General features: G+C 34.5%; 1 protein-coding gene across 2 annotated transcripts in view; it reads right to left on the reverse strand.

The window, feature by feature from the left end:
• ERBB4 (erb-b2 receptor tyrosine kinase 4) overlaps positions 1 to 22,686 on the reverse strand; it is a 1,098,037-nt gene that overhangs the window by 682,947 nt on the left and 392,404 nt on the right. For both annotated transcript variants that reach the window (XM_058532926.1, XM_058532927.1), the window contains exon 2: positions 1,211 to 1,362. In XM_058532926.1, the coding sequence (XP_058388909.1) occupies positions 1,211 to 1,362 (152 nt within the window). The remainder of the gene's footprint in view (positions 1 to 1,210; positions 1,363 to 22,686) is intronic.

Here is a 22,686-nt window from a genome sequence, read left to right on the forward strand (position 1 = left end):
AAATAGTTTACTATATCAGTATTCAAAACCTTTTCGTCTTGGTTTATACAAGACAGTGCTCCTGAGAAGTATGTAAATATTGCTGAAAACAAGATAAAATATATTCTAGGGATGCTGTTATTTAAAATATATCCTATTAGGGGCCGGCCCGGTGGCGCAAGCGGTTAAGTGCGTGCGCTCCGCTGCGGCGGCCCGGGGTTCGCTGGTTCGGATCCCGGGCGCGCACCGACGCACTGCTTGGTAAGCTATGCTGTGGCGGCGTCCCATATAAAGTGGAGGAAGATGGGCACAGATGTTAGCCCAGGGCCGTCTTCCTCAGCAAAAAAAGAGGAGGATTGGCGGATGTTAGCACAGGGCTGATCTCCTCACAAAAAAAAAAAAAATATATATATATATATATATCCTATTAGTTCTTGTATAAAGAATAAATTCTTAGTTGTACAAAAGACCACATCAGCATCTCACTTTGTCAAAGTCCCTCTGAAGTTCAGATTTTCCTATACCTATTCCGGTTAGAGTAAAACTTAAGAAACTGTAGGCATTAAGCACTAGTAGCCTGTTTAACAGAAAAAGGATAAGTGAGAGCCAACACATGTGTGTAAAAGAACTAGTTGTCTCTGGGTAACTACATATATACACATACGCATTTATGTGCATGTGTATATCGACCTATGTAAGTACTTGTAATTTCTTGTGAGTCTCCTTTAAATAATTTGTAGGTTTTCAAAAATGGATGTCATTCTTCTTCTAAAGCTAACAGTGTTAGTCTCATTACAGTAATATGAAATAGTCTTAAATTTCCAAAGTGACAGAAAAGGGGCAGAAAAGGAGACGACTAGGTAAAGTTACCAATTCTTATCTGATTGGTCCTCTGACTCTCCTAGTCCCCAGCCTAACAGTTTTCATCTTGCCTGCAATTTGGAAAAAGACAGACTTGCTGGATGTCATACATTACACCCTGACAGAATCTTTTGTCAATCTTGGAGTAACAGTAGCTGCTCTAAACCCAGGATGTCAATCATGATGGCATGGTTACTCATGTAGTTTTCCTGGGAGTTTCTCTGTATCTCTTATCTTCTGCCTACAGGTGTGGTCCCTGTTGGGCAGAAGAGCACAGCCATCAGGTACAAGCAAGCTGGTCTGTCTTTATGCATCATGACACCACTATCCATTCACAAAGAAGAGAAGAGAAATAAGGAGAAAGCTTTACCCGCAGAAAGGAGAGGTCCCGGTTGTGCTCGATGCTGGTTATCTCCAGGTTGCCCATGACTACCTCACAGTTCTCATAGTATTTGCGCAAGGCTCGATACTGCTGCTCCAGGTCAGAGAGAGAGCTCAGCTTATTCTCTGTTCCTGCACACACTGCCAAGACAAGAAGATACACGGGCATTTATAACCTCTATATGACATGCACAATGACAATCTCTTCCTCAATTCTCTATTCCACACCACTCAACTCTAATTCCCTGAATTAAAATATTTTGAGTGTCATTAAGACCCATAACCCAGACACTGATAAATATATCTACTTTTATTTTTTCCAGCTTTATTGAGCTATAATTGACATATAACATTATGCAAGTTTAAGGCATACAACATGTGGATTTGATACACTCATATATTGCAAAATGGTAACCACCATAGCCTTGGCTAATACCACCATCACATCACATAATTACTGTTTCTTTTTTTTTGCGGTGAGAACATTTAAGATTTACTCTCTTAGAAACTTTCAAGTATATAATACAGTGTTGTTAACTATAGTCACCATGCTGTACATTAGATCCCCAGAACTTATCATATTATAACTGGAAGTTTGTACCCTTTGACCAACATCTCTCCATTTCCCCACCCCCAGCCCCTGGTAACTACAATTCTTCTCTCTGTTTCTATGAGTCTGGCTATTTTAGATTCCACATGTATGTGATATCATACACTTATATTCACAAATTGCATGTACCAACCACAGACAATAGGAAGGCATGGGTTCCACAGAAACACATAGCAAAGAGGCAACCTTAATTACATTTGCTGTGAGCATATAAAGCACACAAATACATTTACTTTCATGTAAACAAGATTTTCTTTCAGACTTATAATTTCCTCTATTTTCTAATAGGTAATTCTACATATATAAATTAAATCAAAATCAAAAGATGATAAAAGTAACAATTTTGTTGTTAAAAATGATATTTTTCTATTGCAAAATAAGCTGTTCTTTATGAGTAAATTTTCCACATAATTAAAACTGGTGCATTTAAGTCCTCAAAAATCCTACCTTTTAAAATACAAATATTAGCTATCTTAGATTGAACCATTTATAAACATACACTACAAACAGAATATGTAATAAAATATAAACATTTATTGATATCAACTGGGTCATCACTATGTATATTCATCAGTGTTCTGAGGTATAATGGACTGTTAAAAAATGATGTCAGTCTAGCAACTTTGGGGGGCTGGTTCTTGAATCTGTTCATGTGTGAGCACATGAGTGTATACAAAAGTGTGTTTTTTAGGTTGTGTGTGTGTTGATATTTTTCCTGTCTTCTAAAAGTCAGAGTTTTAGTCATTATTTCTCATGGTTTGTATTCCTGCCTGAACAAAATCTTTATTATTTAATGCACCAACTCTAATCTTCAACAGACTGAAAAACTCTGTTATGAATCTTGTAATAACAGTATGTAAAGTTAAAAAAAAATGCATTGTCAATAGATCTTCTTTGAGCAAGTTACATAATATACACCAAGTTCACGGCAAGATATAAAGTGTAAACTCTGAAGACACTGGAAACAGAGCCTTGTAATAATGTCATAGATAAATTCGCGTGTAATGTACACAGAGATGACAAAGAAGTCACGATGCCTGATGTGGTGTTCAAGGGAATGGATCTTGGTACAGAAAGGAAAAAAAGTCTAGATGGGTTTATTCTAATAATTAGGGCCACGCTAAAGCCTGTTTTTGCCTATTGACACATCAAAAATAAGAAAAGGCTTGAAGAATAATGTAGAATGTAGAAGGAGCATGGCCCTACTGACACCTTGATATTGGACTTCTAGCCTCCAGAACTGTGAAAGAATAAATTACTATTGTTTTAAGCCACCTAGTTTGTGGTACGTTGTTATGGAAGCTCTAGAAAATCAATACATAATCTTTATACTATTTCTTTCTGAAATCTCCTATTTAAAGAAATTTTAAAAATCACTTCCTCTCTCCAGGGTCCTATCAGCTTATCACCTCCAAGCTACTACTCCCTTTCTCCCTTCTGAATGCCAAGTGTCTCATATACCATGCTGGAATTCATCTGTGGACCTGGAGAATGCAGTTTTTGTAGAGTGATAAGGATGGATGCAAAGACTTCTAAAATCTCCACTATCCATTCTTCTCTTCCTTCACAGTAATAGAGTGCACAATTTTAGCTGGGCATGTAGCCACCCTAAATAAAGATTACATTTCTTTGCTCTCCTTGGAGGTAAGCTTGGCAAGGGACTCCTTGTATGACTCCTTCCCAGAACTTGATTTAAAACATGGTTGGAGCCCAACTTTGCCTCCTTTCTTCTTCACACTGTCCTCCCATCTGCTGCCTGGAATGGAGATGTGATGGCTAATACCTGAACAACCATCTTGGACAATAAGAATGAGGGACATGTCCTAGAGATTGGATGAGAAATGAGCTAAAAAGAACCAGGATTTTCAAACAATCAAGGTTTCACATTGTTTTGTTATCATTAACATCAAGATAATGGCAAATTTTGGTCCCAGTTGCTAAAATATTACACATAGGAAGGATTCAATTCTAGTTATATATTTTTGACTTTAAGTAATTTTAACTATTCTATCTGGCTGTTTGACTGAATTTATTTAAATCATAACGAAACTAAAAAAATCATTTTTGGTCATCTGAACATTTTATTAATTCTGTGAAAGTTTCCTTTATTACTAAAACTAACAAACTAAAAAAAATGCTATTGATAAGTACAATAATATTCAACATAAACAGGAGAACAAGAAACAATTGATTCATGTACTTGACCCTTATCAAGATCAAAGTCCAGTTTTTTTTTTCAATTTGCTCTAGAGACTTGCTACTAAATACCCTTAATCCAGGATCTTTATTTTATTGCCTGCAACACATTTATAATAAAATATTTATAAAATTGTAAAACTTCTGTTGAAAAAAGGTACTACTATATGGGTTTAAGAAATATATATTTCAATTATTTTAAATTCAATGAGGACAAGGCTTATATTTTAATGCTTCTACCAATGAGGACAATTAAGCATTGATGAATAAACTTGCTGCACAATTTCTAAAATATATACAGTGCCACATTGCAATTTAGGTACAACTTATGTTGTACAACTTTCCTCCAATTGGAAATAAAACCCATACTTTAATATCAATATATAAAAACCAATATGTAAAACTAAACAAAAGCTTTCTAAAATATTTAGTATATTCTGACCTTTTCTATGAAAGCTTAAACAATCTTTGAAAGAAACATCTGTTAATATAACTGTGATATTTATATTTCTTATTCTGCATATGTTAAAAAAAAGGTATGTAATATGAAATTATTATTAATTATTATTACAATAATATATTTATATGAGAAACCCACAAAAGCCATAAACTGTGAAGACAAGTGCAAAATATTAATCATGATTTTGTATCTGCTGAGCTATACAGCACAGTGCTTTGCAAGAAATTATCATTTAATAATGTTCATTTAATTGCTATAAAAACAATTATAACTCACCTTCATAAAATGACCCTCAATTCAGAAAAGTTTCCATTGCTCAATAAATGATCAGCTGTGTTTTGTATATACCATATGAAAACAGAAAATTGGAATAAATATATGTAAAAATATTTCTCAACAACAAAAAAATCCTCCAACAAACATAAAACTGATTCACATGTATATTCTATTCTTCAATCATTCTGATCTTTGGAGTTTTTACTACACAGAGTTCCATTTAGGAAATATTTTTGTCTCAGTGAGGCTTTCTTGTATATTAACGCTTGATTCAAACTACCTATAATCAGTAATATATTCCTCGTAACTTTAATCTTGAAAGACAGACTTGATTTTAAAAGAACTAGTTTGAGTAGATGTTTAAAAGTCCTTTGTATTTCACTTCATGAAGACTTCACCAAATGCCTCACAACTTCCATTTGTCAATCGATTTTACAATCAGCCAATATATACAAGACAATGCTTAAACCACCAAGTTTCATTGATTTCACAAAGCTGCTTATCAAAACAGAATTGAAAAATCTTTTTCATCAGCCAAAACAAGTTTAACAAAATGCAGCCCCCTTTGCCAACACTATTATGAAGTCCTTAAACTATAAGCTTACAATAGTTCAAGCTCAAAAAACCCTGAATTTACATGTGCTCCCTAGAGTTTTCATTCCAGCTGTAACTCCAGGAGTAAAGCTTTATGTGAGGACTTAATAAAATCACCAATTATTCTATATGGTATCGATTCCATTACAAATGTAGCTCTAGTTGCAAACATGAGCTTTTTATTCTTCCTGACTTAAGATTTGCATCCAACAGTGAGTGAACCACATAATCCTCATTCAGTAAAAAATTAAGAATATAATTAGGAGTTTGTAGCAACATAAAAGGTTGGTTAACAAAATTATGCATTTGATCCATGGGGAAAATATATTAGAAGCAAAATGAAGAAACATTAACAATACTCATATTAATATTGAAAATCAATTATTGCCTCCAGGCTTATTATGGCTGTGGAAATCAGCACTCCATTTGCTTAGGCAAGAAAGACAAGAGGGGAAAAATAAGGAATTCAATCAAATCTTTGCCTAACTTTCAAATCAAAAGCCTATGTGAGACAGGAATTAAGAAATGAATAATTATTTATTTAACAACCACTGTTGACCTAGTAGCATGGGAAAATATATATTGATTAAAATGCCCAAGGTCTTTTGTAAGGGCTTGTGTTGCTGTACAAGCCCATGGAAGGCAAGCACCAACAGTATATATAAGCCGCGTATATATTGTGTGTGCATAATTCAGGGACTGTCCATATAAAAATCATCTAGTAACCTGATAAAAATTCCCTAATTTTTCTATCTGATTTAATAGTAGTAAGTATTTTCTGTTTCAGAAATGCTAACATAATAAATATGCTTTAGTTTAATGCACCTTGTCAGGTATTTCAGAATCTGGAGCTGTAGTAAATCAGAATATTTAAAGAGATTGTGAAACACTGACTCATCTCATCCCAGTTTCACACTGGGTCCAGCAAGAAGAAGGATCGTCCAGATTCTGGTCCCAGCCTTCCTCTACTGATGTGGCACGGCCCAAGCTCTGGGGAGTGCTACCCATTTGAAGATGTGACCCTCAATAGCGATTGCCCAAGACTGAGTTTGGAGGCCAACGAAGGGGTGTTTTAAAAGTACATGCGTGAAGATTCTCAAGTTTAGTTTTTCAAGGGTATTATTATACTGCAGACTTAAAAAATTAGAACTCCCCATGATGATTTTAGCTTGTGTCTGAAGTGGAGTAAATTTAAAGAAAAAATCTGATAGTCTTATTCTTTAGAAGGAACTTTAAAGAATATTGGTTTATCACACAATTCTGAATACGTAGAAAGAAAACAACACATGAATTTTAACTTGTATTACTCAGCAAAGGGTTAGATTAATATTGGATTATCAGGTAGCCCCTAATTGTACAGAAAATGTAAACAAGTGATGCTCAACATTGGATGCTCAAATTTAGGACCCCCTAATTCCTTGTCTTATGCTGGATTTTGAATTAAAAAAATAAAGAGAATGTAAGAAGTAGCAAACATTTTCAGTAATTGTTATTAAGTGCTATTACAGTTACATGGAGCTGGCAGGTTTGGGCAGCTCTTCGTTCAAAACACATCCTGAAATGGGACAAATTCACACTCCCACCATTCTGGACATTCAATCCAAGCCACTGCTACCTCTCCACGGACTTTGACAGCAGCCTCCTAACTGTCTTCCCGGATTCTGTACTTGCCCCGTCAATTCTTTCTCCGCACAGAGGTCAGAATGATCTTTTCAAAAACATAAGTCGTTGCCTTCACTCCCTTACTGAAAACAATCTTTGGCTCCTAATCACGCTTATAGAATCCAAACGTCTTCCCATAGCCTGTAAGAAGGTACATTCAGATCTTTGCTCAAATGTCACGCTCAGAAAAGCCCTCTCAGACCACCTTATCTAAAATAGGCACCAGGTTCCCATACGGCGTGCTCTGGCTGCTTTGCCTTCTTTATTTGTGCTTTACCGCTCTCCGAAATGACATTATACATTTGCTTCTCCACTGGGTTACCGCCTGTCTCTACACTAGAAGGAAAGCCCCACAGGACCGGCATCTGTTCAGCGCCTAGAAGAGCAGGCACAGTAGACTCTCGGTCAATCTTTGTTGAAGAAAGACATGGACTTTGGAGTCACTGAGAACCGCAACCGAGATAGGATCAAACGCTGGGCCCTCCACCTTTAGAAGCCGAATGAACTTGAGCAAGTCACTTCACCACGTGAGTCTCCTTTTTTGCACCTAGAAGATGGGATTTTGTTTTGAGTGTTCTTAATAAACCCAGTTTAGAGGTTAAGAACACAGGGCCGAGAGCCAGATACCCAGCATTAAAATCTAGCTTAATCATTGTTCTAAAATGTAATCCTGGGCAAGTCACCCAGACTCTCTGTCATTCTATTTCCTCATCTGTAAAATGGGCATAATAACAACCACCACCGCATGAGGTGGTTGTGAGGATTTAAATTGGTCAATACATGTAACTTGCTTTGTACAATGTCTGATTCATTGATAGAGCTCCAAAAATGTTAGCTATTGTCATTTATTCAAATATATAGTATGTGCACACTATGCAACATATTAAATTGAATTAAAATATAAGGCTAGCACGGTGGTGTACTGAAATCAGTCTGATATAAAGGAAGGGGCACTGTGACTGGGCAAAGAAAACGGAGGTGGAGACTCCATTGCTCCAACACTCTCTAGCTGTGTAAACTTGGACAATTATTTTCCTTTTATTGGACCCAATTTTCTCTTTTCTCAAATAAGAGATCTTTATGTTTCCTTCCAGCTCAAAAATTCTGTGATTGAATTTATTTCTAAAATACTTACTTAAAACCTACTGTAGACTATGTAATGGGCTGCATTCAATGGATGCTCTTGAGGAGGTCACATCACGGCAACATCATATAAAGTTATAAAGTTAAACATACACTTACTAAATGACCCAGCAATCCCATTTGTAGGCATATTTCTAGATAAATAAAAAATTATGTTCACATAAAAACATGAATGCTTATAGGAGCTCTACTGAAATTCACCAAAAATTGGAAATAACCCAAATATCCTTTGATGGGTGAATAAAACAAAAACTGTGGTATATCTATTCAGCAATAAAAATGAACAGATGATTGATATATCAAGAGAGAAGCTTCCCAAAGGCATTATGCTGACTAAAAGAAGCCAGACTCACAAGGCTTCATACTGTATGATTCCATCGATATAACGTTTTAGAAAAATTCAAAATTACAAGGATAGAGAATGGATCAGTGGTTGCTAGGGGATGGGAGGAAATGAGGCACTAAAAGGTCATGAGGGAAATTTGGGAGATGGCAGAACTGTTCTGCATACTGACCATGACGGTGATTACATAGGTCTATACAGTTAAAATTCAGAGAAGTGTACACCAAAAAAAGTCAATTTTACTGTATGTAAATTTAAACACACACATTCAAGTTGCCTTGTATGCCTAATGGAGTAAAATATGCCCCATTATGTAAATCACAAAACATCCTATTTGTTCCTAGGTATTTTATATTTTTGTCCTCTTATGAATAATTTTTGTTACATTTTTGAATTGGTTATTATCGTTACATATTTTTTAAAATGCTGATCATTCGTGTATGTTTTCCCCCCAAACTTCGCTACATTGCTAAATCCTTGTAATTTCGAATTAGTTTTCTTCACTGAGTTTCTTGATTTATCCAATCTTTAATCATATTATTTTATTTTGTTTTCTTGTCTGGTACTGGTCAGAAGTTTTAGGATAATTTTTTCAATTAATAAGCATAGCAGTCATTTCTATTTTTTTCCTAATCCTTATATAACTGCTTTCCTTAGCTTGGCATATACTTTATCACGTTACGTGTTTTAGAATCTGGCTTTACTAAGGATTTGATTTCAGATTTGATTGTTGAAGTTTATCAAGTCCTTTTTGCTGTTTTTGAGGAGTTTTTTTTAACTTATTAGAGTGAGTTATTAACGAGTTCCAAATATTGAACCATTCTTGTATTTCTGGCATGAATGACACTTAGTCATGCATTATTCCATTAATAGACTTTTGAACTTTATTGCTCTATTATGTGCACTTTTTTTAATATTAAAAAATACCTATCAAATAAAAATATTTTTATCAGATGTCATTATGTTCAAATGATAAATAATGGAAATGGGCTTACATTTCATAAATTTTGTATTCTATATAATTAAATGAATTAAAGAAAAAAATTAACACCAAAATAAGAAACTTGTTTTGTAATTTACATTACATGAAACTGGACATAAAATATTTTCAATGTAAAAATTAGTATCCTTTTTTAAAAAAATAAGTCATCCTCTAGCGAATTTTCTGAATCTTTATCTTCTACTACTGTTTTATTGACTCCCAAAGTGACAAAACAGGAAATCTGCTGAAATTAACTAAAACACTTTCTAAATGATTCTTGAGCCAAATGAAAAGGGCATTTGGCATCACAGCCCTTCACTAATAGAGTTGTAGCTCGGGAAGACATAGGCATTCTATACCCCAGACTGATGAAAGGCAGGTCGCTAGACTATATACACGGCTACGTGCTGATCCATCTAAAATTTAATTACTCTGTATTTTACCTCTTTTGTTTTCTTACAATATGCTCTAAATGCGCTCAAAGATGCTTAAACTGCTAAATTATATTGCAAAGGGAAACAACCTCATCATTGGAGATTACCAAAAAATGATAGATAAAAAAATTATACATGATTGTCTCCTGTTTATGAATGATACGTTTTGTGAGTAGTCTAATCTAGTCTTCCCAATATAATAGGTAATTCTTGTAAGGTGTCCAAATTTTTTCCATTTTATATTTCAAAAATTAGCTTAGTAAAATTGAAATAATTACAAATGATTTCAAACACATTAATTGGATCATCAAAAACAGAGTTGTAACTGCCCATACATAATTTTTAGTTCTTATTCTTTATTGTTTTCTTGCCTTTAAATATTTTATTGTATTTTTGTCTTAAATTATATTGTAAAATTCTTATCTTTAAACCTGAACAAACATAGTAGAAAGACTTTATACATTTAGAAAGCAGATTTTTGTCGTCTATTCTTAGATGAAGTAACGTTGGCTTTTCCACTATTTTTCCGCAATTCCCTCCTTGCTCTTTTCATCATCCTTTCTAACCCCGCCCCTCCCACACACAAAAAGTCCTTATTTATGTAGTATTTTGTTTTCTGTGGAAGTGCTAGGTCCTTAACTTTAATGTAGGTACTGGACTTGACAAGCAATTAAAGCAAACAATTTCCACTCATCAAGGCTTGCCAAATTAGTCATTTGCCATCTGCCCGATCATCTGGCGCTCCTTGAGGTCTTGCTGTGAATCTGGATGCGCTCCCTCAGATGAAGAGGGGCAGTGCAAACCTCCAAGCTGGGGAAATGCCAGTGGGAGCTAAGTATGTAAACACTAGCAACCATCTTTCTTCCCTTGGTTAGCATGCCTTCAACAATCCCCTGTGTGTAATGAAAACCAGCCGGCTTGTGATGCCTTATCACTGTGAGACCTTTGCCATTCACTGTAATTAAAGTGGCAGTTCCTGGGATTTCTTTTTTTCCTGTTAGAAGTGTTTTAAAAAGAGGAATTAGACTAGATGTTCCTAATAGGAAGCTCTGCTCACATATCAGGCTGGTTTCTTAAGCATTGATAAAGATGTACATTAAGAAATGGTCTACAGCCTTTCTATTGTCCTGGTTGCAGGGTGTAGCTTGCTTTTTTTGTTCTTTCCATCAGCAAATGTTTATTTGGCTGATAACATGCAATAAACACTTTCTAGAGACATTCAATCAAGCTATACCGATAATGGGCAAAACTGAGAAATCACAAGGGTGAAAACATGGTATTGTTGTCACCCACATGCTCCTTTTTAAGGGACCTTTTCCCTTAAGGCATTCTCAAACCCAGGGCTGCTCTAGAGCACTTGATAACTTTGCACAAATGCAGTAAGATGTCCCTTTTCTGGGGGGAATAAACTCCACGCCAGGGCACAGGGCTAGGCTGTCAGATGTGGGCTGCCTATTATTCTCATCTGTCTCCTGGTCCACGTGCCTGTTTGCAGTGATGAACCTACATAACGATAAACAGAAGCCTTGGTCCACTCGCTGTCCTGGCTCATCCATCTAAACTTGCTCATTCAAGGTAAAGTTGTGTCTGAATAAGTAACAGTTCCTTCAAATCAAAAGAAAAGTGTGCTAAGTTAGACTTAGGGTGAGAGAAAGGGGTGCAGCAGACAACATTTTCGACTGAAGATTCTTTAATGTATCTTTAGAAAATCTACATGCAAAGCCTAATCTGACACCTTCTAACAAAGTTTTTGGAAGTTTTAGAAGCCAATTCTTAGTCACATAACCCTCTTGGATGACAAAAAAAAAAAAAGCACCCACTTGATACTGATATAGACTACATAATATAAAATATCTCGTTATAGTTTATTTTAAACTGTTTTCTTGTAACCCAAAGTGTATTATTCTAGAAACCAGGTTCTAGAATCTCCAGTAGTTTGGTCCCTCTAGAACAGATTCAGATGAGCAGTGGGTGATTATTTTTAAAATAAAATCAACTTCAAATACTAATTGTAATTAGTGTTTGATAAGAAGAGAGCCATCACTAGGGCATTATCTGTCATTCAGTCATTTGTTCTGTGGTGCATTTATTCAGCAAACGCTAATTTGGCAGCCATAATAAATGGGGCTTGGGGCTAAGTGTGAAAGGAATAATAAATAAGATCTGTCTCAAATTTATAACATCCTACATCCTAATAGAAACGCTTTATAAAATTTTTGGAAATAATAGTGTACAAATTTAAGCTGCTATTAAAGATATGGGTTTTCTTTACTAACTGATTCACTATTCAATGAACAAGATTCACAAAGTCAAAATTCACCTTATCCACCATAAAATATGAAGAAAAAATAAATACATATATACATCATTTTGTATTATAAATGGTGGACATCACTTGTGAGAAGCAATTTTCTGGGAGGTCTTTCTCTGTAGTAGTAGTAACTGGTGTTACTAATACATTCAGTAGCATCTACATCTGAAGAAATACCACACCTTACAAACATTTTATTTTGTTAGCCAGATTTGGGTATATCTCTTCCTAGAGCCTCGTTGACTTCTCAAAGAGGGCGAAGAGAAATTGTCCTGACACAGACAGGATAGACACATTTTTCATAACTATATATTCCATTTAAGGCTGATTTTCAGTCAAGCCCCCATTCTAGATGACTTAATAACTCTATTATTGAACGTGTTGTGGGTTTTTAAAAAGTTTTTTTCATTTTATTTAATTCAGAAATTTGATATTATAGTTTTGAGATATTACCAAGACATTCCACTGCTAATATTATTAGCAACTTCTCTACTCATTCCCCCATCTTATGGGTTAGTTAAGGGAACATCAGACAATACATAGACAGTCACTTAATTCAGAATGTTCTCCAGTGAAAGGTTCACTAATATTTGTATTTAAAGATCCCATCCTTTGATCCTTCAAGATTCTGTTTTCATTTCCTATGTATATATACCGAGAAGTGTGATTGCTGGGTCATATGTTAGTTCTATTTTTAATTTTTTGAGGAACTTCCATACTGTTTTATAAAACAGAGAGTAGAGTGGTGGTTACTAGGGGCTGGGAAAGGGGGAAATGGGGAGATGTTTGTCAAAGGGTACAAATTTTCAGTTATTAGATGAAAAGGTTCTGGGGATCTAGTGTACAGCATGGTGATTATAGTCAACAATACTATATTATATACCTGACAGTTCCTAAGGGAGGAGATCTTAAATGTTCTCACAACAAAAAAGAAATTGTAATTGTGTGAGTTGATGGAGGTGTTAGCTAATGCTATGGTGCTAATCATTTGCAACATACAAGTGTATCAAATTCACACATCCTTAAACTTACACAATGTTATATGTCAACTATATCTCAATAAAGCCAGAAAGTAAAATTTTAAAAAATATCTGATATCCTACTTGGAGGCTTTATTATAATGGAGCAGCACTTAACAAAATCTGTAATAAGGGACTGAATTGAATATAAAAGTCGAACTTTTCAATGGAATCTGTATCATTCAATGTAAGACAAAGAGCCAAGGCGATGGTTAACATAAATTTTTTTAATTGGACCTGACCTCAGAAATGTCTTTTACATTTAAGAGAAATACTTTAAAAATATATATATATAAGGATATGATATTTGCTACATGGTAATAACACATTAGAACTTTTTTTCCTTGTGGTTTTGTCAAAAGTGTTTAGGCAGTGATAAAAGAATAAATGCCAAAATGTATTATAAAGTTCCTTAATTTATTTTATCCAAGCCAATTTGTTAATATGATATCAAAAATATCACATTAAACACTAAAGCATAGGAATTCAATTTCTTGAATTCAATTCAAAGCATCAGATTCAATTTTAAAAGTAGAGAATGACCTATGATTTTCTTTGTTTATGTAAAATGAGACTGCTAATAAGAAAAAAGTCCCGAATTACAGGTTTAAAATCATTTAATACTTGCATTGTAGTTTGCATTGTAATCATTTTTAGTTTCATGTGAATCTTTGAGAACCTGTGCAAATAAATTTAATTTCTCTATATTGTATAAATAAAACAAAATAATTTATATTATGTAGCTGGTAAGGTTCATATGTATAAAAAAATTTTTCTAGAAGGTGAATATAAATTTTAAACTAAATCACTTACTGTATATTTAGAGATACAGGTGGAATGGAAACATATACTACTATTTTTAATATTGTCACAGCACAGCACAAATTTGATCAATTTTTAAAATTTAAGCATGCCTTTTCTGAACATGATTTATTTTTAATTCCTGATACAATAATGTTACGTATTTTAAGAAAAATTATACAAATATTTCTTCATTACAGAATTCAGATTTTCACTGATATTTTCTGCTAGGATAAAATAGTCAATTCTCTGTTACATTCTTTGCAAATGTTCAATTTTCACATGTATGTACCACCTGATTACAACTTATAAACAAGACAATGCAAATCAAATAATAACTATAGAATCTGCTTTTAAAATTCATTACTTTTTTGAGGGACAAGTCTCATGTTGTTTATCATTTTATTGTTATGATTTCAAAAAATAAAATAAAATAAAATAATAACCCTTAATAAACCAATTATTTTCAAAGATACTTTTTTTGAATATATGGGTACATGTATATGTATATGTGTGTAAAAATGTTCATTGGGAAGGAAATACAATATGTTGAAGATGGTTTTTCTCTGATCAGAAGATTCCCAGGTGACATTACTTTTCTTTTTTTTTGTTTACCCATAATTTCTAAATTTATAAAAGTTATAAGCATTTTTGTACATAAAAAATGAATTTTATTTAAGGAAGGACTTTTTTCTTAATTTTAGGAAAGGCAAGATATCCATTCTATGCTATGCCATTTATTTTATAGGAATGTGTATGCTAATTCAAATTATTATCAATACTTTTGGTAATCTTATAATTTTATAAAATGTTTGCATTTTATATAAAAACATGATTTACCTTGATTTCTAAAGTAAATGCTTGAGAAATTTTATTTTAAATCATCCAAAAGAAAAGTAGAAAAATATATTCTACTAAAAATAGAATGTAAGAGTCATCTGGCCTTCTATAAAGGAAGATTCAATGACAACCAATTTTCCACCTGAGCTGAAAAGAAACAGGATCGTGTGTGTGTATGTGTGTGTGTGTGTGTGTGTAGGTGGTGTATATAGTTATATCTATATACGTATATATAGAGAGAGAGATATATATATTCATTCTAGTTTCTGTATATGCTCTAAGTTCTTCTCTAGTTCATACTATTTGATACTATACAAAATAGTGTAATATTGTTTCTGACAATTCATCTCTTCTAATTTAATTTTTAAATTATATTACTGTGAAACGATTAATATGAAATTGTATTATTACTATTAGTAGTCCTTCCCATCTGTATATTACTAGTGTCAGAAATTCTTCTAGTGTTTTATATACACATTATCATTTAATCCACATAGCAATCACATTAAGTACCTAGTATTATTATTATTATTTCTTTTTTTACAGATGAGGAAACTGAAACTCAGATAATTAAATAATATAACCAGAAAATTAACTAGTGGAAGAACCAGGAGTCAAAATCACTTCTAATTTCATGAGTAGTTATCACTCAAAAGCATTGTACTAGTTAGCCGACTTCTAGAAATACTTGTTTTGTATTATTTGTATTCAGCAGTAGTATATTTTAATCAAACAAAAATGTCCACAAACAGGTCAAAATGTTTATATGCTGAAGACACATTCTCTTTTATACACTGAGAACTACAGAGTTATATAGTGACAGTTATGCATGGTACTAGAAGGCCACGGTAGGGGCCACAGGTGATAGCTGTTAGGTTTAATAACACAAAGAGATTTTAGAACAATGCAATCTCAGTAAGCATGAGTCAGTTTTGTACCTGAAGAAACGTAACTCCCTGATCCCCTCCCTTTGTGACTCACCATCTCATTTTCTATTCCACAAGATAAAGAAAATGGTGCAACAACAGCCACATTTCTAAGAATAAAAATTTTTAGAATTATAAGCGGGACTCAATCAAGTGCCTACATGGAGAAAGGCTGCTCCAATGCTGCAACTTTTAAGAATAAATCTTTTCTTTTTTTTAAACTAGAAAGATTTTTCAAAAAGATTTATCCACCCCGCTCCCCAACTTCCTCTAACTTCCAATCTCTTTATCTCAAAAAGTGGTGCCCATTTCACCCAGTTACTCAGGTAAAAATCTAGACAGCCGGCTCCTCTCTTGTCTTAAACCACTGGTCTAAGTCACACACACATCCTGTCAGCGCTTCCTTCAGAATGTCTGTGGGCACCACCTGACGTTCCCTCAGCCCCTTCTGACTGACTACCCCTATTTCAAGTCACCCCCGTTTCTATCTGAATACTGCAACAGACTTCTGTCTGATGCTCTGCCTTTCTTCTTGCCTCCTTAGAGTCTATTGTGTATCGGATATAAAAGACTTTATATCTTTTAACCCTGAAATAGGACCATTTATCTCCTTTGTTCAAAAACTTCCAATGGTTTCTCATGTTAACCAGAATAAAATAAAAGTCCTTATCTTGACCTGCAAGGCCCCGATGAAATTTGAATCCCTGCTACTTTTCTCATTCCACCTCCCAGGATGTCTGACTTCCTCCCTAAGATCTGAACACAGGGCCGTCTTGCTTGTCTTTGAACATTTCTATCAAAACTTCTAAATCCTTATTAGAATTTATCTCGTGGCCAGTAGCAGACCAGCACTGGTCTGTGTATGGCACTTTGCGTATCACTGTTCTGAAACATTACACTTTAGATCACTTATCACTTCCTGCCATATCATATCTTTATTTAGTATGTAAGCTCTTTGGGGACAGGGACTCTGTCTTGTTCACTGCTGTATGTATAGCGTTTATATGTACTTGACCCATAGCAGGCACCCAATAAATATTTAATGATTGGATGAATAGATGGATCGATGGGTCGCTGCCGAAGTGTTGGAATTCTGTCTAGAATTCCCAGCTCACGCATCACCTAAACGTAATGTTGATGGTCAGAATGTTAGAACCACAAAGATCTTTAGAGATCATTCATTCCAGTTTATACATATAGATGAGAAAACAGAGAGCAATATAAGTTCAAGTGCTCAGCAAAGATCAATCGGCTAACCAGAGGCGGAAGTGGAATAGGACTCCTCATTCAGGGCAATGCCCACAGGGCACAGTGCCTCACTTTACAGGGAAGCCTTCACGAAACCCTCCAGCTCTGTAGAAAGGATTCCTAAGCATAATGCTCTGCAACCAGTAGAAAAACTACGCCATGAAACTTGGAGTGGGCACTTAAGAATATTGGGGTAAACAGCACTAGTCGATCATATAATTGGAAAATAGATCCTTAGCAACATTAATTAATTTTTTTTCAAGTTCTGCTTAAACGAAGTTAAATGAAGTTAACAAATAGCTTATTAAAAGGAAAGTTTGCTTTTTTAAAAAGAGTCTTTAACAAAAGCATGTATCATATGCATACAGAAATTAACCAATATTATATGATAACTTAGTCTTCAAAAAATTTTAATTGATTGTATATTGACTATTGTATATTGAAATACATAAATCGATTATGTATTTGAAGTCATTATTTAATGTACTATTGAAACCCGTCTTCTAAAAGAACCACATGAAGATCATTTTGTAAACAAATAATCTTTCATAATGGAAATAATCACCTCCTAATTTGACTGTTTTGTAAATTCGGATTTGAAAGCTCATTTTTCCTTAAATACATGCACACTTGCAGTTCCCCTAACAATTGTATGATAGTTTACTTTCAGTGGATTAGAATATTAAATTATTATTATAGTTAATAGCATTTATAAAGCATTGTACAATTTACAAAGCAGTTTTATTCATATTAACTTTTTTGATCCTAAATTACTTAAGAGATGGTTGTAACAGCCAAAATTATTAGATTGATTGCCAGGAATTCAAACATTGGGTATCCTGGTAAAGAGGAACTTTTGAGAGACATTCTGAAATTTTTTTGAATTAGAAATGAAGCAATAAAAATTTCCACAAATTCTAGATAATCTTTATTAGATATAAAGATAATAAAGATTAGATATCTTTATTTATATCTAGATATCTTGGTGTTATGAGTGACTCACAGAGAAGGAATAGAAGAAAAGGGTTAAGCAAAAACAGATTGATTAAATGTTTTCTATACTCACGGAAAAAGTAGGAGTGACTAATAAGATCTAGCTGACTCTATGTCTACAAGCCTGTTTTCCTCCTCTTTGCACTGTGTCAAATAGAAGTTAATTAGATATAGGAAAGTTAACTAGAAATAGATGAGGGATAGCAAACAGACTCGACCACCATTGAAACTCTCTTCTATTTAGGGAGCCTGCTTAGAGGATTCTGTTGAACGCATGTCAATTATTTTTTTCAAAATTATAACTTTACTTTGAACATGGATTCTCAAATTTATGTTTCACTACCATTTTTACACATATGTGGCTTTCTTCTTTGGAGATTATGTTAAACATTACTAATTCCTCATTACTTGTTGAATCAAATCCTCATTACCTGCTTGATATTCAAGATTTTCCACGAATTGAGATCTTGCTACAATGTCCATTCAACCTTAGAGCAAAGTTATTTTTTCCAAATAATTTTCCATAATAATCAAAAGATGGTTTAATTGTCACCCATCATTCAACTCACCTAAAACTTTTCCTTTTATTTTTAAGTTCATTTCTTTCACCTCTTTGAAATTAAATTCTTTCAATCTTTTGTCTTTGACAAAATTCATATCCATCGTTTCCATAACCTGCCTAGAGAATTTTCTTCTTTCGGAAAAGGTCTGAACCATTCACTCAATTTAGTTCCCCTAAAATTTATGTACAAAAGATTTATTCTATTTTCATTTGCCCGGTTATTTTATTCTTGTTTTCCAGTATGTGTACCTTAGTTTTCCCTAGATGGTGAGTCAGCTCATAGAGACCTGAGATTCTGCGTTCCACTGTTTCTAGTTAAGGAGACCAGATACGGTAAATCTATCACACAAAAAGTACTACCTATGCTTGTAGATTTAAACCTTGACCAGCTTATTATGACCCAGGCAGGACAGAGAGCAATAACAGAATTAAGATACAAAATAATACAAAGTAAGATGCTGGACTTAATATATATTAAATCCAGAATACTTGTTCCAATATCTAGTCTTAGCATTTATCATGAATTAACAGTTGATATCTCACGTTCATATACAACTTATGTGGAATTAAAAAAAAAACTTTACTTTCAATGGAATGTTGACTCAGCAGCCTTTATTAATTTAAGGATATTTGATTTTTGGAAGTATATATCAAAACTTCTGAGTGCTTCTAAAAAAGATATGAGTACATACATAAGATATTTCCATTGCTCTTGTATATTAAGTTTAAAAATTGTGGTAATTGCCAAAAAAAAGCCATTTGGAATATCAGACACTAGCAAAAGGTTTTTAAGAAGGTTTTCTCAAGCCACAGTCCTCTGATTCATAGTTTGATGGTATTTTTACTTCCCAGACATAGCTAGACTAGTGATTGCATAACTACTGTTCATTCATCTGCTATTAGAGCCTCCTTTTAACTCATGATTATACCATCATATTTCTCAAGGAATAGTATTTTGGTACCAATTGTTGTAAATTTCAGGGTCGTCTAGTATAAAACCAACCTTCTTCCAGTATGAAAATGTTTCACATGCCGTCCTAGAATTACCTTACCCTATAAGAACTAAAGATAGGGGGAAAAGACTGTTGTTTATAAACAAAGGCTTTTGTACTCATTGCTATACAGGCTTCCTGTGATAAAACAAAAAAAAAATGGCTACAGACCAGTTAACTTGAGAGTTTCCCAGTTCACTTAGTCTGCAACTTGCTACGTATTGCAGCAGACACCTGAAACTCGACAGCCAGTGCACAAGCCTGTCTCTGCCCACCTAGTCGAGCCATGCAGCCAGCACACAGGAAGGAAAAGCCCCTGGAGCTCTTTTTCTAGTACTTCCTAATCCATATTTTCTTATTTCTTCACCTTGCCAACCTGTTTCAGAAGTCTCAAGTTTCTGGTTATCCCACCCTCTCACTCCTCCTTTGAAACTGCTCCCCTTGTATTGATCTGGCTCCCCCTCTCAGCACTGCTCTGGCAAACTCTGCTTGAATTGGCCCTACCCTAGCTCAGGCCCAATGAACTTGCTCCGAATCTACACCCCCTGACCTCCCAAGGGCCTAAGGGGCACAGCCCACATCTGCTTCCTAGTGTGTCTCCACTAGGGGGCCAGGTTATTGCTGCCTTTCTCATGGAAGAGGTCTGATGGAAGCCTACAGCTTCATTTAGCTTCACATTACCCTGGCATCTTGATATTATTGCTTGACTGAGCTCTGGCCAATATCTCCAGCTTTCGGCCTTAAAAACTTAGCAGAGGTAAAGAATTAATTATTCATTCTAGTGCTAGTTATATTTTTAGACTGGGCTCCCTAATAAGACTAAGGCATAGCATGCCTGTTATCCTGAATAGTCATGGACAGGGAACTGCCTTGCTGGTTTTTATTCGATTCTCTGCCATCCGTTGATATCATCCTGTTTTCAATCTCAACATTAGATAAATAGCCAAATACACAGGCGGCAAAAATTGTTGACAATAGAACAAACAGAAGTTAGCAGAGAAGACAATTCTTAGCTAAGTAATGATTCTTCATTTGAAAATATGTACGATTCCTTCTCCTTCTTCTTTGAAAAGTCAGCACACTTGAGGGCCAAGTGTTGCCTGGGGACTTGAACTTGCATAAAGCATTGTGTTGGCTCTGAAGCAGTGAAATTCCATAGCAATGCCAACAGCACTTAAACTTCTCTAGGATTCCTAGATTATTTACCTCTGAACAGCTAGGGGGCTTTTTGCAGAGAGGTCCCTAACTACTGCAAGCATTCACTCTATTTCATGGGTTTTAATTAACGTTGCACAAACACCAATTCTGTGTGTGCAGTGAAGTCTGTACACTTCCCCGGATTTGCTTTCTCAATAGATTTGGAAATGCAGAAGCAGAATAGTGCCAGACTTCCCTTCCCCACCCCAGATCTCCCTCAAACGGAACCTGAGGATCTCTATTCAAGGAGGCATTGATTAAAATAGGATAGAACTGATATGGGGACAGAATAAAGGAAAGGGATAACAGGGAAAAAAATTAGTTGGTACAGAAAATCTCTGTTGTTGTTATTGTTTGCACACTTTTAAAACAAGAATTATAATATAATTGTGAAATAACTGGATTTCTTCATATTATAATACGTGGACTTAACCTGGAGTCATTTAAGAGTTAGATATGACAATCTCTAAGGTGATTGGCAGTTCTAAAATTCTATGTTCAACATCATCTAGAGAGCCCCTAAGTCATGCTCAGTAATGGGACATCAGCTGAGGATTATTATTCCTAAAGCACAGAAGATAAAACTCAAAGAATACAACTCAGAAATAAAAATAAAGCTTCCACAAACTACTCTCCAACTACCATAGCACACAACTCAAAAAATCTCTTTGTAAACATCTGAGAAAGAAAGAAAAGAAGCATCTTCTCAGGCAGAATTAAATAAATTGAGGATGTATGTATTGAAAACCTCCTTCAGGGTGTAAGACTTCTCAGAAATGAAATCATATCCACTCAAATAAAATCCTGTTCATTTTATAAAACATTGTAAAGTTTTGTCTCGCTGTCGTCTCCTGTTTGAGGCTTACTAGTAACCCTTGATTGACTTCCTAAAGTGCAGTAACATAAACTTTCTTCACACTTGCAAAGGTGAGGAGTGGCATCCTTAATCCTCTCGGGACAATTGTCTCTTTTCTCGGGTTTGTCTGTCTTTCCCCTTTTTTCCTTCTAAGATATGCCAAATAATCATTGTGATATCAGAGAACTAAGTTGTGGCACGCACACTGTTTATTGAATTACTTTTTTTGCAAAGTTTGTGTTGGAATTTGCATTCATTACTAAGGGATAATACATACTACTAAACTTATTTAAAGATTCTATTCTGTTACTCCATTCATCACCAGGGGGCAGCACAATTCCCAAAGAACATTCTTTTGACTCAGGAATGGAGAAAAGTTACAATGGCATAATTGGTATCAAACCCTGGTGCAGCTTTAAGCATACACAGCATTATTTCATCTTTTCCTGCAATGAATGTGAACTAAAAACTAGCTGGATTCAGGGAATCACATCTTCAAAGAGGAATATGCCTTTTAGCAGGTACCTCTAGCACACTTAGCACAATCCAAAAGGGCAGGAAGTATCATTAGGTGTGTGTGTGTTTGTGTATTATCTCTGTGAAGTACAAGAAGAATGAAATTATTATCATTTTCAGAATTCCCGTGCAGTTGGAAAATAAATGCGACAGAAAAACATATCAAGTGTCATCATTTCCCCTTGATATCAGGGGAAGGAAACATAACAAATATAGTGCACTAGGCACTTTGCAAAGTACTGGGGATAAAGGAGGGGTACAGAAGTGAAAAAAAGGAAGACCTCAAAGAAAAAGAAGGCATGTGTGATTTCCTTAAAGAATTTATAGATCAAACATACACAATTTGATAAATAGTAAATAAACTATTATATTTTATCTTTAATTTTGATTTGCTAAATTCACATGAATGATATATGGAAAGGGTAGTTTATCATTAATTTGTCTTTTCATGCCTTACCTGTTTATAAAACCTCTGATTGCTGCCTGAAGCAGCATCTTTAAAAG

The sequence above is a fragment of the Diceros bicornis genome, chromosome 37 (genome assembly GCF_020826845.1).
Source record: "Diceros bicornis minor isolate mBicDic1 chromosome 37, mDicBic1.mat.cur, whole genome shotgun sequence".
In the NCBI taxonomy this organism is placed as follows: domain Eukaryota; kingdom Metazoa; phylum Chordata; class Mammalia; order Perissodactyla; family Rhinocerotidae; genus Diceros; species Diceros bicornis.